This window comes from Myxocyprinus asiaticus, chromosome 43, assembly GCF_019703515.2.
Source record: "Myxocyprinus asiaticus isolate MX2 ecotype Aquarium Trade chromosome 43, UBuf_Myxa_2, whole genome shotgun sequence".
NCBI lineage: Eukaryota > Metazoa > Chordata > Actinopteri > Cypriniformes > Catostomidae > Myxocyprinus > Myxocyprinus asiaticus.
This window is the reverse complement of record NC_059386.1, coordinates 23,241,340-23,260,016: the sequence shown is the minus strand read 5'-3', so window position 1 is coordinate 23,260,016 and position 18,677 is coordinate 23,241,340. Positions and strand designations below refer to the sequence as shown.

General features: G+C 37.9%; 1 protein-coding gene across 2 annotated transcripts; it reads left to right on the top strand.

Moving 5' to 3' along the window:
• The first annotated feature begins 305 nt into the window (after nt 1-305).
• LOC127433920 (vacuolar protein sorting-associated protein 11 homolog) lies at nt 306-12,457 on the top strand. Of its 2 annotated transcripts, none has more exons than XM_051686272.1 (16): nt 306-467; nt 735-879; nt 976-1,111; nt 1,269-1,432; nt 1,555-1,802; nt 4,197-4,398; nt 4,530-4,681; nt 4,766-4,952; nt 5,161-5,304; nt 5,480-5,677; nt 6,410-6,571; nt 7,383-7,516; nt 8,047-8,249; nt 8,493-8,664; nt 8,832-9,054; nt 11,633-12,457. In XM_051686272.1, exons 1-16 carry the CDS (start codon nt 322-324, stop codon nt 11,798-11,800), a joined length of 2,784 nt encoding a protein of 927 aa, XP_051542232.1. In that variant the 5' UTR covers nt 306-321; the 3' UTR covers nt 11,801-12,457. The 2 variants fall into 2 exon arrangements, with proteins under 2 accessions (XP_051542232.1, XP_051542234.1); XM_051686274.1 differs by lacking the exon at nt 306-467 and adding an exon at nt 597-615 and having other exon boundaries at nt 745-879.
• Nucleotides 12,458-18,677: the final 6,220 nt, after the last annotated feature.

The window sequence follows — 18,677 nt, the reverse complement described above, 5'->3', positions numbered from 1 at the left end:
GTATTCTATATATACTTTTATCTTTTCAATATTTATCTATTTTTTATTCAATTTTAATTATTATTTAAAAGTCTTGTTGCTGTTTTTGTATTGTTGTGTACTGGAAGCTCCTGTCACCAAGACAAATTCCTTGTATGTGTAAGCATACTTGGCAATAAAGCTGATTCTGATTATGATTTTGATATATATAGTATTTATCAACCCCCCCAAATGAATTTGTTGCTTGTATGTCTAGCATTCAAAACATCTTCACTGAAATAGCCAGCGATCACATGACTGTGATGCGAATCACATGATTTCGTAAACAGGCTTGAGGGAAAAATGGCAGCGTACCTACAGTGGAGGCGATTTGTGTTTTTCGATAAAGAAACGGTGAAAGACCCGAGTGAAAATGGGAAGAATTTCCAACTACCTTTGGGTATATCGGCCTGTGATTCCGGCCGAGGACACATTGTGCTTGGTGATATCCTTATAATGCTGAAGTTGTGCTTGTCGCGAGCTAGCAATGATGACAGACAACAACATCAACAGACTACAGTGTATTTAATTATTATAGTCGTACAAGCAATCTGAATACATTTTTATGTACTGCAATTAGTCACTTCTGTAACATAGGTAATCACAACTGTCAAACGTATGTGCAATTTTTCATTTATTCCAAAATCTCACACCCAGCCTCTTTTACCTGATGTCTTTTGTCAAATGTTTATGCTTGACTCATTGAATCCACATATGGATGGCCAGATCTGGTTTTTGAGCCGCTCCCTGCAGCTATCTAGCTTTCAGGCTTATAAGATGCGTGTGGCACACCTGTATCAACTGAAACAGCACAACATCCTGGTGTCAGTGGGGCAAGATGAGCCAGGCATCAATCCTCTGGTAAGAATCAGATATCTCCTGAAGCAGAATGTGAATGCAGTTACTAAAGACATGTTGTTTAAAGAGTGTGGGTGTGTGTTTCTGTGTACACAACAGGTGAAAGTATGGAACCTTGATAAGAGGGACAGCGGCAGTCCTCTGTGTACTAGGATTTTCCCTGCCATCCCTGGAAACAAACCCACAGAAGTGTCTTGTCTCAGTGTACACGAAAACCTTAATTTCATGGCCATTGGTAGGAATAAAATCCATTTATCAAATGTAAACAAATATCCAGATACATATGATTAGATATTGTAAGTTGCTTCTGTGGCATTTGCAAGTAAGTGTAACTTGGAAAAACTTGATAATGTGATTCATTTCAGTACATAATGTCTGCAATAAATGCTTAGGTTTTACAGATGGCAGTGTGGTGCTGACTAAGGGTGACATCACCAGAGACAGACACAGTAAAACTATCAGCCTCCACGAGAGCAACTGTCCAATCACGGGGCTGGCTTTCCGTCAGGCTGGCAAAGTCACACACCTATTTGTTGCTACGTTGGAAAAAGTACAGGTACTCACTAGTTACCTGGCATCTATTTTTTCTTCTTTGGTGGATGGAACTATATGAATTCCAGATTGAAATGATACAGAACTGAAAGCAGGGCTCATTCCTATCACTGTGTGTTTTGACAGTGTTACACGTTGTCAGTGAAAGAGTACCCTCGTATTGAACTGGACACGCATGGCTGCCCTCTCCGCTGCTCTGCGCTCACAGACCCCTCCCAAGACTCACAGTTCATAGTGGCTGGAGATGACTGTGTATATTTGTACCAGCCAGATGAGAGAGGACCCTGCTTTGCTTTCGATGGGCATAAGCTTCTGGCTCAGTGGCACAGAGGATACCTCATGCTGCTTACGCACAAAAACAAGTCACCCAGCAAGTAAGACTAATTTATATTGCAAGAATTATCAATCTCTATTTTTTGCTTTAAAGGAATAGTTCACCCAAAAATGAAAATTCTCTCACCATTTTTTCACCCTCATGCCATCCTAGATGTGTATGACTTTCTTTCTTCTGCTGAACACAAATTAAGATTTTTAGAAGAATATATCAGCTCTGTTGGTCCATACAAAGCAAGTGAATGGTGGCCAGAACTTTGAAGGTCCAAAAAGCACATAAAGGCAGTATTAAAGTAATCCATAAAACTCCAGCTGTTTAATCCATGAACCCGTTTCCACCTGCTATTTAATATGCATTTCGGGTGACCCGATCACATGTGGTCAGCCCTAAATGCAGGTCTAATGGGGGTCTAAAAAGTTTTGTGATCGGATCACAGAAACCACATACGATTGTGGTCAAAAATGCATGTGACCACATCGCATTTGAGGTGTAAATGCTAATCCATCCTGTATGCATCCCGGCAGCAGTGACGCACCACCCCTCATCTGTCAATCAACCGGCATGCTAAAACAAGTGTTTAAACTTTGCCTTTACGAGCGGCTTTACAAGGAAAGAACCATCTGATCGGAAAATTTAAAAAAGCGGATACATACACAATCACGAGAGCTTTACGGATCTTTAGTATGTCTGATATCAACACAGATGACAAGCATGAACACCTGACGCTCCTTTAATATAGGTAATACACTAAAGTAACAGATATTTCTGCTTGACATGTTGCGTTTGTGCTTAGATTAAATTTCAACCGCATCTGGGAGAAACAGCGCACCTTTTTTCACTCTTTCTTTGTCTTTTCTGACTTGTGCTTAAATATCATGTTGTAACTCACTGACATAGTGATTGATGTATGTCGTCATGAAACAGAGACCCTCCCCTCCATATCCGAAACACAAGTCGTCACAGGAGACGCATTTAAAAGACCAGGTGTAAACATGTGATTGGATCACCTGAAATCCATCTTTTTTTTTTTTTTCCTCACCTTTTCTCCCCAATTTGGAATGCCCAATTCCCAATAAGCTCTTAAGTCCTCGTGGTGATGTAGTGACTCACCTCAATCCGGGTGGCGGAGGACGAATCTCAGTTGCCTCCGCGTCTGAGACCGTCAATCCACGCATCTTATCACGTGGCCTGTTGAGCACGTTAACATGGAGACGTAGCACGTATGGAGGCTTCACGCTGTTCTCCGCGGCATCCATGCACAACTCACCACGCGCCCCACCAAGAGCGAGAACCACACATTATAGCAGCCATGAGGAGATTACTCCATGTGACTCTACCCTCCCTAGCAACAGGGACAATTTGGTTGCTTAGGAGACCTGGCTGGAGTCACTCAGCACGCCCTGGATTCGAACTCGTGACTTCAGGGGTGGTAGTCAGCGTCAGTACTCGCTGAGCTACCCAGGCCCCCACTTGATACGCATCTTAATACCAGGTGGAAACGGGGCCCATATCTTCTGACGTGATTGTAGTGGAAATTCTATTAAATAAGAGACAGAGGCAGAAAATGTCTTTCTGGAAGTATGTCTCAGTTACCATACAGAAATCAAAGATTTCCACAGGTGGGGAGCAAAGAACTCTTTGCATCCTCTTGCCCTTATACTCTTCCGGGCGGGGTTTCAGTGATACTCTGTACCAGGAGCAGACTCGCTCCTCTTTGTACTACCTAACGCGGTTTCAGGGTAGAATAAGGAGGGAGAGGTCAACTTAAGGGCACACACACACACACTTGTCACCAAGCAGAGTATAGAGCGTCCACATATTACATGATAAGGCAGGAAAGAGAGAACAGACAGAGAATACAAAGTACCCAGAAGAGAAACAATAAAATACAAAGTCTTAATAATTTTCCATAACACGAATCAATCAGTTTTGGTTGAGAACAGTCCAAAATATAACTCCTTTTTCACTGTACATCTTGTCATTGCAGTCTCTAGGTATCATGATTTCAAGCTCGATTACATTTCTGAGTTCTTGACGCATGCGCAGAGCACTAGATGGCGATAGGAAGTGTAATCGAGCTTGAAATCATGTTCGCCAAGGAGACTGCTGATGTCAAGATTTCTAGTTAAAAAGGAGTTATATTTTGGTCCGTTTTCACCCAAAACCAAATGGATCGCTTCAGAAGACATTGATTAAACCAATAGAGGCTTATGAATTATTTTAATGCTGCCTGTATGTGTGTTTTGGAGCTTCAAAGTTTTTCAAAGAGATATTCTTCTAAAAATCTTTGTTCTGCAGAAGAAAGTAAGTCATACACATATGGGATGGCATTAGGGTGAGTAAATAATGAGAGAATTTTCATTTTTGGGTGAACTATTCCTTTAAAATATAATTGTTATGAATCCAAATTTTTAACATCCTGAAATTTCTACAGATCTGATTATGGTAGCAGAGAGACATCCCCCACAGAAAAACACATCCTTACAATTTATGACCTGGACAACAAGTTCATTGCATATAGTGCAGCATTCGATGATGTCATTGACGTTCTGGCAGAGTGGGGGTCTTTCTATGTCCTAACGAGAGACAGAACAATGTATATGCTGCAAGAAAAGGACACACAGACCAAGTTAGAGGTTAGCACAGTAATTTTAAAACTGAAATCTTGTTTAAACATAGAAGTTTGCAACTGTTATTAAATCATATTATGCTTTAAAATCCATAGGCTATTTATTGTTAAAGTTTAGTATTGTTTTGTGTTGCATAGATGCTTTTTAAGAAGAACCTGTTTGTGATGGCGATTAACTTGGCTAAGGGTCAACACTTGGATAATGATGGTCTTTCTGAGATATTTAGACAGTATGGAGACCATCTCTACATTAAAGGAGATCATGATGGCGCTATACAACAGTATATACGGTAGGTTTTCAATTCAGTTTAGATTTCAGAGAACTGTTAAACACTCAGAAGACATGGTTACATCATGGTCTACTTTCTTCTCAGCACCATTGGGAAGCTTGAACCATCGTATGTAATCCGAAAGTTTTTGGATGCACAGAGAATACATAACTTGACAGCGTACCTACAGGCTCTCCATAGGCAGTCTCTGGCAAACGCTGACCACACTACTCTGCTGCTTAACTGTTACACCAAACTGAAGGACAGCTCCAAACTGGAGGAGTTCATAAAGGTATATGAAAGAGGATTTATTTGCTCTAAATCCGATATAGAGAATCATTTAAACTATTATTTGAATCCATATTCTGTCTTAATCTAGAAAGTGTCTTAATAAACAAATAAAGCAAAATGTGTATTTTTAAAAACAGTGCGTTACTTTTACCATAAAAACAAGGTTCATACTTTTAACTAATGATCTGCATCTCACCTGTAATTGGTAGTGTAAAGAAGGTGAGGTGCATTTCGATGTTGAGATCGCCATCAAGGTGTTGCGCCAGGCTGGCTATCACAGTCATGCCGTGTTTCTGGCAGAGAGACACGTGCATCATGAATGGTATCTGAAGATCCAGCTTGAGGATTTGAAGGTGAGGGAATTAAACCCTTTATTTTGAGCCAGATAATGCTGTATTATGATCTGATGAATTATGACATGCAATGAAATATGACATGTAATGTCTGTTTTCATTTTGTCTTCTGCTGTGATCTTGCTAGACAAAAAAATACCTTTTTTTTAAATACGCCTACTTTTCTACTTTTCAGAATTATCAGGAGGCTTTGCGCTATATAGGAAGGTTACCATTTGACCAGGCAGAGAGTAATATGAAGCGTTATGGTAAAACTCTGATGCACCATGTGCCTGAGAGCACCACCATCCTCCTAAAGCGCCTCTGCACAGACTATCACCCCATTAAAGACTCAACTGACCGTGACAGTCTCGACAGGACTGTGGGGAACAAGGTAATTTAAAGGGATAGATCACCAAAAATGAAAATTCTCTCAACATTTACTCACCCTCATGCCATTCCAGATTTGTATGACTTTCTTCTGCTGAACACAAAGTTTTTTAGAAGAGTACCTCAGCTCTGTTGATCCATACAATGCAAGTGAATGATGACCAAAACTTTGAAGCTCCAAAAAACACAAAGGCAGCATAAAAGTAATCCACACGACTCAAGTGGTTTAATCCATGTCTTCTGAAGGGATCCAATCAGTTTTGGGTGAGAACAGGCTAAATATATCTCCTTTTTCACTATAAATCTTGATGCAGTCTCCTTGGCAATCATGATTTCAATTTTTAACGTCCTGCTCTTTGATTGTGAGTGGGAGATGGAGGAAGTAAGATTTGAATGGCGACTTTATGTGGGTTTTGGAGCTTCATATTTTTGGTCACCACTCACTTGAATTGTGTGAACCTACGGAGCTGAAATATTCTTCTAAAAATCAAATGTGTTCTGCTAAAGAAAGAAAGTCAAACACATCTGGCATGAGGGTGAGAAAATTTGAGAATTTAAATTTTTGGGTGAACTATTTCTTTAAATATATTCACATTTGTACCATTGTGTATATTATCGTACGTGATATTCTGAAGAACATATTGAGTTAGGGCATTGCTTCAGAGACAGATGAATTTTAAAATTCTAATTTAATTTAAACATCTTTTTTGGACTTTCTGACATTCTGAAAACACAGGCCAGTCCAGAGGATTTCATTCCTGTCTTTGCCAATAACCCACGAGAACTGCGAGCGTTCCTGGAACACATGATAGAGGTGGATCCGTTGTCTCCTGAGGGAGTTTACGACACTCTGCTAGAGCTTAGACTACAGGACTGGGCGCATGAACAGAACCCAGAGGTAAACATGCTGTTGCGTTAAGACGAATATATATATACAGTTGTGCTCAAAAGTTTGCATACCCTGGCAGAAATTGTGAAATTTTGGCATTGATTTTGAAAATATGACTGATCATGCAAAAAAACTGTCTTTTATTTAAGGATAGTGATCAATCATATGAAGCCATTTATTATCACATAGTTATTTGGCTCCTTTTTAAATCATAATGGTAACAGAAATCACCCAAATGGCCCTGATCAAAAGTTTACATACCCTTGAATGTTTGGCGTTGTTACAGACACACAAGGTGACACACACAGGTTTAAATGGCAATTAAAGGTTAATTTCCCACACCTGTGGCTTTTACAATTGCAATTAGTGTCTGTGTATAAATAGTCAATGAGTTTGTTAGCTCTCACGTTGATGCACTGAGCAGGCTAGATACTGAGCCATGGGGAGCAGAAAAGAACTGTCAAAAGACCTGCGTAACAAGGTAATGGAACTTTATAAACATGGAAAAGGATATAAAAAGATATCCAAAGCCTTGAAAATGCCAGTCAGTACTGTTCAGTCACTTATTAAGAAGTGGAAAATTCGGGGATCTCTTGATACCAAGCCAAGGTCAGGTAAACCAAGAAAGATTTCAGCCACAACTGCCAGAAGAATTGTTCGGGATACAAAGAAAAACCCATAGGTAACCTCAGGAGAAATACAGGCTGCTCTGGAAAAAGATGGTGTGGTTGTTTCAAGGAGCACTTGAAACTTGTTCATTTGCAGTTGGGAAAGCATTCACAAAACTACAGTAATTTATCTTTCTCTCTTTGTCTGGCAGAGGAAGAAGGTCCTGCAGGATGCAGCATTGTCCCTGCTGAGGAGTGACAACACTGTGTTTGACAAGGCCCTGGTCCTTTGCCAGATGCACAATTTCAAAGAAGGAGTGCTGTATCTTTATGAAAAGGGCATGCTGTGAGTGAATTTTCTCTCTTTTTATCACCTTTGCATGTTGCGTTCTGCTAGTGTCAACTGTCACTGTCACTTATTCAGAAAGTAAACATCATAGTCTGTTCAGCTACATACAAACTACACGACTTCTAGAGGAAGACAAGTGAAAAGACTCATCATTTAAAAGACTCCTAACTTAAAGGGATAGTTCACCTTAAAATGAAATTCTCCCACACGTTGTTTCAAACCCTTAGGATTTATTTTATGTGAAACACAAAAATTGATATTTTGTAGAATGTTCATGCTGTTTTGTTTATACAATGAAAGAAGATAAGGGGAAAAAAGGACCATAAAAATTCTCCATATGACTCATGCACTATATTTGAAGACTTCTAAAGCCATACCGTAGCATAGACTAAGAGACAGACCAAAATGAATAAAGTGTAATTAATTATTGAGTTCCTTGATTTACCGCAGACTTATGTTACGTTTAGCAACCTCATCACCTCATGAATGTAAACGTTTAAAAGTTACAGAATTGTCCCTCTTTGCAGGTACCAGCAGATCATGCATTACCACATGCAAAACGAGGAATATGGGAAAGTTGTAGAGGCTTGTAAGCGCTATGGGGACAAGGAGGTGTGTTTGTGGGAACAAGCGCTGGGCTATTTTGCACGCAAAGAAGAAAATTGCAAGGCCTATATTAGCGAAGTCCTGAAGCACATTGATAAAAATAACCTGATGCCTCCACTTCTGGGTGAGTAGAAAAATACGAAGCACTTTTGGTTTGCAGCCGTTGGTGCCTTTTCTCTGAAGTTTGCTATCACTTATTTGTGTTTTCACACATGTTAACATAATGGCCTGAATTTTTAACACCACATTTCATTCTTTTAGTCACTTGTCCATCTCTGACCTCTTGATGAACCAGATCATAGCAGTGTAGTATTTTCCATACTGTGTTTAGCATTATTTAAACCTTATATTACCATCTGTGTTGCAGTGGTGCAGACCTTGGCCCATAACTCCACAGCCTCACTGTCAGTCATAAAAGACTATTTGATAAATAAACTGGAGAGAGAGACACAACAGATTGAGGAAGATGAAAGTAAAATTAGACAGTACAGAGAGGAGACGGCCCACCTCCGTGCCGAGATACAGGAACTCAAATCCTGGTGAGCAATTTAAGGATTCATGAATTCTCTTATTACCAATTGCTATGGACGATCACATTTATTCTAATGTGCAGTAGTAGACATCCCTTAAGACTGTGCAATGTGCACATTTATCACTGTAAATACCTTACCAACTGCAAGAAGTTAAGTTTTTGTTCCTATTTTAGTGCAAAGATTTTCCAGAAGACCAAGTGCAGCATGTGTAACAGCCCACTAGAGTTGCCATCTGTGCACTTCCTGTGCAGTCACTCCTTCCACCAGCACTGCTTAGACAGCTTCGCTGAGAGTGAGGCAGAATGTCCCACTTGCACCCCTGAGAACAGGAAGGTTATGGATATGCTTCGCGCACAAGATCAGAAACGAGATCTGCATGACCATTTTAACAGACAGGTGCAAATTGCATTTTTAGCAAATTTTTTTTAACAATCAAACCTGCCAGTGTTAATAAACTAAATACTAGGGCTGGCAGTCAGTTGTCATATTTAATCAAAAATATGTTTTTTTCATAATGAACGTTTTTATGCATTACATTTCTTTTTAAAGAAAGAAAACTAAATAATATGTGTAATTCACTTTGACAATATGTTTGGATAACACAGCAGAATATATGAGTATGTGACAGCTGGCAGAGGTAGATTTATGCAACAGTACTCTTTACTCATCTCATTCGCACAATAAAAAAAATTAGAGTGGCAAGTAAAAGTATGTGAACCCTTTGGAATTAGCTGGTTTTCTGCATTAATTGGTCATAAAATGTGATCTCATCTTCATCAGAGTCACAAGTATAGACAAACACATTGTGCTAGGTTAAAAACACACAAACAGTTATAATCTTTCATGTCTTTATTGAACCTATCCCAATAATCATTCACTGTGCTGTGGAGAAAATAAGTGAACCCCTGGATTTAATAACTGGTCCATCCTCCTTTGGCAGCATTAACCTCAACCAAGCACTTCCTGTTGCTGCGAATAAAACCTGCACAATGTTCAGAAGGAATTTTGGACCAAAACGGCTTCAGCTCAGCCATATTCTTGGGATGTCTGGTGTGAACGGCTCTCTTGAGGTCATTCCACAGCATCTCTATTGAGTTAAAGTCTGGGCTCTGACTGAGCCACTCTTAAAGGTGGATTTTCTTTTTTGAAGCCATTCTGTTGTGGATTTACTATCTTTATAAACATGAGAATTCATTTTTCCCTTGATGATGGCAAGCAGTCCAGGCCCCGAAGCAGCAAAACAACCCCAAATCTCGATGCTTCCTCCACCGTAATTCACCATTGGGATGATGTTTTCATGTTGGTATGCAGTGCCATTTTTATGCCATACATAGTGCTGCGTGTTTTTCCCAAACAATTCAACCTTAGTTTCGTCAGTCCATAAAACATTTTTCCCAGTAGCGTTGTGAAGTGTCAAGGTGGTCTTTGGCAAACTTTAGGCGAGAAGCATTGTTTTTGTTGGAAAGCATCGGCTTCATTTGTGGTGTCCTGCTGTGGACACCATGCCTGTTTAATGTTTTCTGTATAGTAGACTCATAAGCAGAGATGTTAACCAGTTCCAGTGGTTCCTTCAAATCTTTAGCTGTCACTTTAGGGTTCTTTTTTACCTCACTGATCATTCTGCTGTGTGCCCTTTGAGTCATCTTGGCTGGACGGCCACTTCTAGGGAGAGTAGCAGTACTAAATCGTCTCCATTTATAGACAGGTTTTCTAAGTAACTGTGGACAGATGAATATCTAAGCTCTTCGAGATAACTTTGTAACCCTTTCCGGCTTTATGCAAAGCAACAATTCTTGACCATAAGTCCTCTGAGATCTCTTTTTTTGCAAAACATGGTCCACGTCACCAGATGCTTCTTGTGAATAGCAAATACAAAATGTTGGAGTGCTTTTTATATGTCAGAGTAGCTCTAACCCACACCTCCAATCTCGTTTCATTAATTGGATGCCATGTTTGCCAACTCCTGACTCTTATTAGCTTTTGTTGATGTCATTAGCCTAGGGGTTCACATACTTTTTCCAACCTACACTGTGAATGTTTGAATGATGTATTCAGTATGTACAAGTACAATACAATAATTGATGTGTTGTTAGTTAAACCAGATTGTGTTTGTGTAACTTAGATGAAGACTAAACCAGATTTTAAGACAAATTTACACATAAATATAGGTAATTCCAAAGGTTTTACATACTTTTCTTGCCACCGTAAAATAATTTTCACAAACTGCATCAAAATGCACATCTACAACCAACCAATCAATAACGAACCACTTTACAGACACTTTATGGACGTAATCTTGCAAGTGTAAAGATTGTAATATTTCACTTGTTGGGCTTTGATTATAATAACACTTTACCATACAAAGAATGCTAATGACTTTTGTTAAACATCCCATCTGGGTTTGATTTATAAATTATCTGGAAAGAATGTCTTTCTCCATCATTGAGCACACTCACATGCATAAACTTACACCAATTTGTGAATTATTATTATTAACAAGCCGACAATGTGTACGCTCATGTAAACTCCTTAAACAGCTTTGCTTTATTGGGGTAAGGCCATAAATAGTCAAAGCAAAAAACGATCTACACTTTAAAATTTTTGCCCATTACTCCGATTTCACATTGCATGTAAACACCTTTACCGGCGTACTTACCGACTTATCCAGTGTGCACAAGTCTGTTAATTTTTTTTTTTTTATGTCAGAAGAGGAGAATAATCCAACAACTAGAAGACTCATGTAAACATAATTTTCTTGCTTTTTCAGATTTTTTGAATAAACTGATTTTTGTTAGTTATCAGTGAATTGGTGTGCATGTCAATGTGTTCATTTTCTGATAACTGTTTGCTCTGCTAGGGACTTACTGTTTAACCTTAATATAAATTGAATATATTTATGATGTATATCCTCGTTTCAAAAGGCAATAGAATACAATTTCTTTTCTTTCTCTTCTTTTCTCTCTCTTTTTCATAGATGAAATGTTCTAACGATGGCTTCTCAGTCGTTGCTGACTATTTTGGCCGGGGAGTGTTTAACAAACTCACTCTGATAACGGATCCTCCCGGAGGCAAGAGTGGAGCTGGGAATCTGGAGGCTGAATTTCACAGAGATCTGCTCATAAACACCAAGAGGAATGCTTGAGAGCTGGACTGCAATTTAAATGAAGCACCCCTGAGAAAAGCTGATCTAGGGTCAGATATCTGACTTTCCACAGTGGTCTTGGTCTATATGTGCAAAACATAAAGCTGATCCAGAAACAGGTCTACGCTAATTTTAACACCCTTAAAACAAATCCAGATAAACCCCCTCACCTCCTATGATTCTGATCTGTATACAGGCTGGATAGTAGAGCAAGATTGTAGTTCTTGTTGGATGATTTAATATATCTATTCTGCAAGAGCAGATCAACATAGAGGAAATAGAGATAACATCAAGGATCAAAAACAGGACTTTGAGGGTAAAGATAAAGTGCAAGTAATTGCAGTTCTACACTGTTATCTTGACATTTTCAAGCCTAAAATTAAACTTGCACAGCTGTTTTGTAGCCCTTGATGAGTTATTTGTGAGATGTAAAGTATTGCAGCCCTTCATTATTGCAGATATGTTACTTAGAAAGATTTTGCTCGCAAGTCAACGAATAAACTATAATCAATGTCAAACGCCTGTTAAAATGTACATGTAATTAATTTAAACATATGTAAAACACATTATTGTTCACTATGTAATTACACTTCTTAGATGTTTGATCTGATTGTTCTTAATTTGTCATGTATAAATAAAAGTCTTACTAATACACTGTATTTTATATACGTACAGCAGTGTTGAACATGGGCATGGGGACATGTTGTATATCTGGTGTGTATATTACATAATATCATGCTATACGTTGTGTACAAAGGCCACAGCATATTAAAAAATGATGTGCAGTTGGTAAATATGTGCCTTGCTGACTGAGCACATTTTCGTTCAGTCATATCCACCTTCAAGAAACAGTTTCTAGTCTTCTGAAGCGTAGGTTAGAATAGACATAAGCAAAGCTAAACAGCTGAGCCAGCAAGAAAAGTAGCTGATAACCACATCCTGTTCTTGAGCAGATCCATAGCATCTAAAACTGCTTTATGAATTGGTTCAGCTCTGGCAAATGTCACATTGATGGCTGCTTTTGCAACTTTATGCAACAGGTGATAGAAAGAGGACAGGAAATGATTGGAAGTAGAGGGGGGAAATGTGAACCAGACTTCAACTGGCATTGTACGTGAAAAACATATCACTGAAAGTCTTCAAGAGTTACTGAGCTGTTGTGGAGTGGTAAAGGACTAAAGCTGCTGACCCAAAGGTTATAGCAAAGTTTCTTTACTTTAATAATTGAGTGAAGCAAAGCATGTAGCTTAACCCCTGCATTAACCACGTTACAAACTAAAGAAGACACAATGATATCAGCATACATGTGCTCAAATCTGTTGCATCAATTCATGGTCTAATTATGTTTGCATTGCAGTCTAATTACAGTTTACAATGAGCTGCAGTCATAGCATCTTACATTCCACTTGATGGCAGGGAACACAGGTGAGCTGACCAAAGGAGCATGGGTTTTTACTTTTGAGCTACACCCATTGTCGAGTTTTCTAATTTCCAGAGTTGTTCTTTAACATTTTACACTGTAAAAATACTTGAGGCAAAATTTGGGGTTCTTTAGATGCCACCATCTAGACACCATTTAACCTCTTCAACTCTGGGGCATTTTTGGGCTGCCACTTTTAGACAGCAAGTTATTTTGTCTGTTTTTGACAGAAAAGTTCCAGTGCTGATGTGCTAAATATCAGCACTCATGGAACACTTTGTAATTATATTTGAGGACCGTCATTAATTGTTCTATAAATGACTGCATTCTCTTTTTGGTGATTATTAGGATCTGCATACAACTGATAATTTTCTTAAGAGTTTCTATTTTATTTATATATACTAATGAGCATACATATTGATTTGACAGCAAGAGAAATGCTTGGAGTCACAGTGAAGACAGGCTTATACAGTCGAGTTGAGCTCACTGGAGAGAAACTTGATCAAAAAACTGCTGATTCCCTGCAGTCAGTGGAATGGACCAAACTAAACAGATCATCTCAGTGTCTATGTCTTATATTTCAAAAATAAAATGTTACCAAATTCTACAGTCGATGCTGTAGACAGGCTCATTTCTATTTAAACAATAACAGTCTCATTTTGGAGAATGTGACCACACAGGATGAAGGAGTCTACATGGAAACTATGGTTACTGGAAACAGAATTTTAAAAAGTCTAAACTTTACATTACATATTCTATGAAAGTCATAAATCTCACTCTCATGCTTATTTACAGTTACATTTATGTATTTGGCAGATGCTTTTATCCAAAGCGACTTACAGTGCATTTATTACAGGGACAATCCCCCTGGAGCAACCTGAAGTAAAGTGCCTTGCTCAAGGGCACTATGGTGGTGGCTGTGGGGGTTGAACCAGCAACCAGTTCTGTGCTTTAGCCCACTGAAATTATGGTCTCCTGGACCTCCAACACATCCGTGACTTTCAGATGTTACTTCAGAAGTTACTGGCTTGTTCCTGCATTTAAAATGGATGAAATTAGGTGTCTCCATTTTAGAGGACTACAGACACTCAATCAGCGAGAGGAACCAGACTCTACACATCACCAATATAACCAGCTCAGATTATGGGACATACAGCTGTCTGGTTACAAATTCATATGGAGAATCAGAAAAGCAAACATATATTACTGGTAAGAACAGTATACAAAATTTAGATGAGTATTAATTGCAAATATTAGTTATATCGGTAAAACTTTACAATAGGTTGCATTTGTTAACATTAGTTATTCGTTAGCCTTAGTTAACATTAGTTAATTCATTAGTTAACATAAACATTGAACAACACTTATTTACAGCATTTTTTAATCTTGGTTTACAGTTGAAGTCAGAAGTTTACATACACCTTAGCCCAGGAGTTGGCAACCTTTTAGACATGGAGTGCCATTTTTTATTTTTCTGGTCAATGGAATGCAGGTGCGGAATTTATAACAAAAAATAAAATAGTCTACTCCTCTCTCGCTGTTGCTGGCGTGCCAGGGATTACCCTCCGTGTGCTGGCACGCGTACCATAGGTTGCCCACCTATCCTAACTCAGTTTTTCACAATTCCTGATATTTAATCGTAGAAAACATTCCCTGTCTTAGGTCAGTTAGGATCACTACTTTATTTTAAGAATGTGAAATATCAGAATAATAGTAGAGAGAATTATTTTTTTCAGCTTTTATTACTTTCATCACATTCCCAGTGGGACAGAAGTTTACATACACTTTGTTAGTATTTGGTAGCATTGCCTTTAAATTGTTTAACTTGGGTCAAACCTTTGTAGGCCTCCTTGCTCACACACGCTTTTTCAGTTCTGCCCACAAATTTTCAATCAGATTGAGGTCAGGGCTTTGTGATGGCCACTCCAATACCTTGACTTTGTTGTCCTTAAGCCATTTTGCCACAACTTTGGAGGTATGCTTGGGGTCATTGTCCATTTGGAAGACCGAGCTTTAACTTCCTGGCTGATGTCTTGAGATGTTGCTTCAATATATCCACATCATTTTCCTTCCTCATGATGCCATCTATTTTGTGAAGTGCACCAGTCCCTCCAGCAGCAAAGCACTCCCACAACATGATGCTGCCACCCCCATGTTTCACGGTTGGGATGGTGTTCTTCGGCTTGCAAGCCTCACCCTTTTTCCTCCAAACATAACGGTGGTCATTATGGCCAAAATGTTCCGTTTTTGTTTCATCAGACCAGAAGACATTTCTCAGAAAAGTAAGATCTTTGTCCCCATGTGCGCTTGCAAACTGTAGTCTGGCTTTTTAATGGTAGTTTTGGAGCAGTGGCTTCTTCCTTGCCAAGCAGCCTTTCAAGTAATGTCGATAAAGGACTCGTTTTACTGTGGATATAGATACTTGTCTACCTGTTTCCTCCAGCATCTTCACAGGTGTTGTTCTGGGATTGATTTGCACTTTTCGCACCAAACTACGTTCATCTCTAGGAGACAGAATGCGTCTCCTTGATGAGTGGTATGTTGACTACGTGGTCCCATGGTGTTTATACTTGCATACTATTGTTTGTACAGATGAAATTGGTACCTTCAAGCATTTGGAAATTGCTTCCAAGGATGAACCAGACTTGTGGAGTTCCACAATTTGTTTTCTGAGGTCTTGGCTGATTTCTTTTGATTTTCCCATGATGTTTGAATAAAAGCGTCTGCCAAATGCATAAATGATGTCAAGAAAAGAGGCACTGAATTTAAAGGTAGGCCTTAAAATACATCCACAGGTACACCTCCAATTCAGTGCACCTCATATCAGAAGCTAAGTGGCTAATTGTCTAAAGGCTTGACCTCATTTTCTGGAATTTTCCAAGCTGCTTAAGGGCACAGTTTACTTAGTGTATGTAAACTTCTGACCCACTGGAATTGTGATATTAAAAGTGAAACAATCTGTCTGTAAACAGTTGTTGGAAAAATGACTCCTGTCATGCACAAAGTAGATGCCCTAAACGACTTGCCAAAACTACAGTTTGCTAATATTAAATCTGTGGAGTGGTTAAAAAATTAGTTTTAATGACTTCAATCGAAGTGTATGTAAACGTCTGACTTCAACCGTATGTTCATTTATAGATTAACCGTGTTTGTTAATGTTAATTTATACGAAGGCCTATAATAATATACTAACACATTTCTCAGCATTGAAAGGTGTATATAATAACATTCAGAGGAGAAAAGTTGGAGGATTTTCGAAAGAATTGTCTCTCACTTATGGTCCTGGGTGTTATTTTACTTAATAGTAAAGATTTTTTTTTTTTTAAATAAAATTATATATATATATTTATTATGGAGTTTTGAATAATATACATTATATATACACATAAAAAATAACACATCTTTACAGTATTTGTGTCTTTTTTAATGTTAATAATATATGTTTTAGATATTTTAAACAGTTGATGTTAACTAATGCATTGAATAATGTTAACTTAAACACCTTTTTAATTTTAAGAAATTTAGAATTATAGGCTTTTGTATAAATTAACATTAATAAACACTGTAAAGAGGCACTGTTCCTTGTTAGTTCAGATTAACTATATCTATAAATTAACATAACCAAGATTAATAAATGCTGTAAAAGGGTGTTGTTCATTGCTAGTTCATGTAAACGAATGCATTAACTAATGTTAACAAATGCAACCTTATTGTAAAGTGTTACCGTTATAATTCAATATCTACTTTTAATATACAGACATTTTGTGAGACACTGCTTACAGGAATAGTACAGGAATCGGTTAATGAAACTGGAAAAATACTTAAAAATAGATTTCTACTTTTTTTGTTTTCCTTTAAGGTGAAAACTCAACTCTGCACCAAGAAAATGGTACTGTAGTTTGGATGAATAATGGTCTACTTATCCGTGGACATTTGCAGTCATTTTAAGGCTGTGCAACATAGTGCCCTATGGCTTCTACAAATACCGTCACAGTAAGACTTTGACTTTCTTTTTCAATCAAATACAAGAGTAGTATTCATAAATACTACTTTAGCAAATTATAATCTTTGTGTTTGACAGTCTTTTTGAGTTTTGATTAATTATGATTTAAATCATGAATCTCTGTGTCACATAATCTGTACTTCTCACCCAAGTGTTCTCATTTAACTGTCACAGATAAACACCAGGCATGGAAAGGAGAGGTAATACAAGCAATTAAATTAAATGGTTACAACCACATAGCTACGTTATTGATATGTTTATACTGTATATTCTGCAGTGCTACTGCTATTATGTATGTCTATACTTTTCCTTTTCCACACCTTTGCAGTTTGGGTGAAGCCCCTAAAAAGATCCTGCGATTGGTGCAGTGAGGGGATGGAAATAGTGGGAGAGTATGCAAACTTATCTACTGCATCATCAGCAGGATTATTGAAAGCATTGATAGACGCTCGTCATGTTAAAATGTGTTGCTTTTGATGTTAACTGAATGGGTTGGATGGTGCAGTTAGTGATCACTGCAAACTAGTGGAGAATTGTATGATTCTTGGCTTGCACTTCTAATAATTCCATATATTAATTATTGAAATTTTCTGTTGACTTTGTTCTTGTATTGTATATGTTAATACGTTATTTGCCAGAGAATGTAAATCAGGTCATCTGGTATGTGGCAGGCCTAGTTGACATATAACATGTCCATGTTTTTTTTTTTTTTTTTAATTTATTTTTTATTTTTATTTATATCAACATCAAGATATGTATCAGTGTATAAGGGAAAGTAACTTGACCAGTCACTCATTTTTTTGTTTTGTTTAAATTTTCAGTGGACATTCATTTTTACAACTACACCTCTACAAGAAAAGTACAAATATTCCATGTAATCTCTCATTTATTATGGGATCATAAAAGTTGCAAGCATAATAATTACAATATATAATAATTAGCAAAATACTATTTAAAAGGTTCTAGATGGTATATAGCATATTACATGATAGGTCAACCTCCCTCAATTATTTTTATACCAACTACCCTTATGCAGTATAGAAGATATTCTCTGACTACGTGTTTGTGTACGAGTATTTGAAACACGTTGTGATAAACATCCTTTTCTGGACCAGTGTACTGACTGTGTCACATTTTTAATATTCAGTGTTTATTTACACATGTACATTTACATCCAGTATAATGACTTTATTTTCCATTTGTTATTTTATCCTTTAAGTTATTTACTTGATTTCTGAAGAAAAAGAAAAAAAAAAAGGTTTTATATTAGCCAATAAATAATGTCAGTAAAGTGTGAGAGTGGGAACATCGCTGTGAAAACATATTCGCTGTGAACGGCCCCTAAGAGACAGCCAAGCCAGAACCCCTCTTACCAAGGTTGTGCCTACAAGGTTAGCAAAACAAAGTATAAAACAGCGGTACACTGGCGAGGAGACCAGAGACCGTTCTTTTTG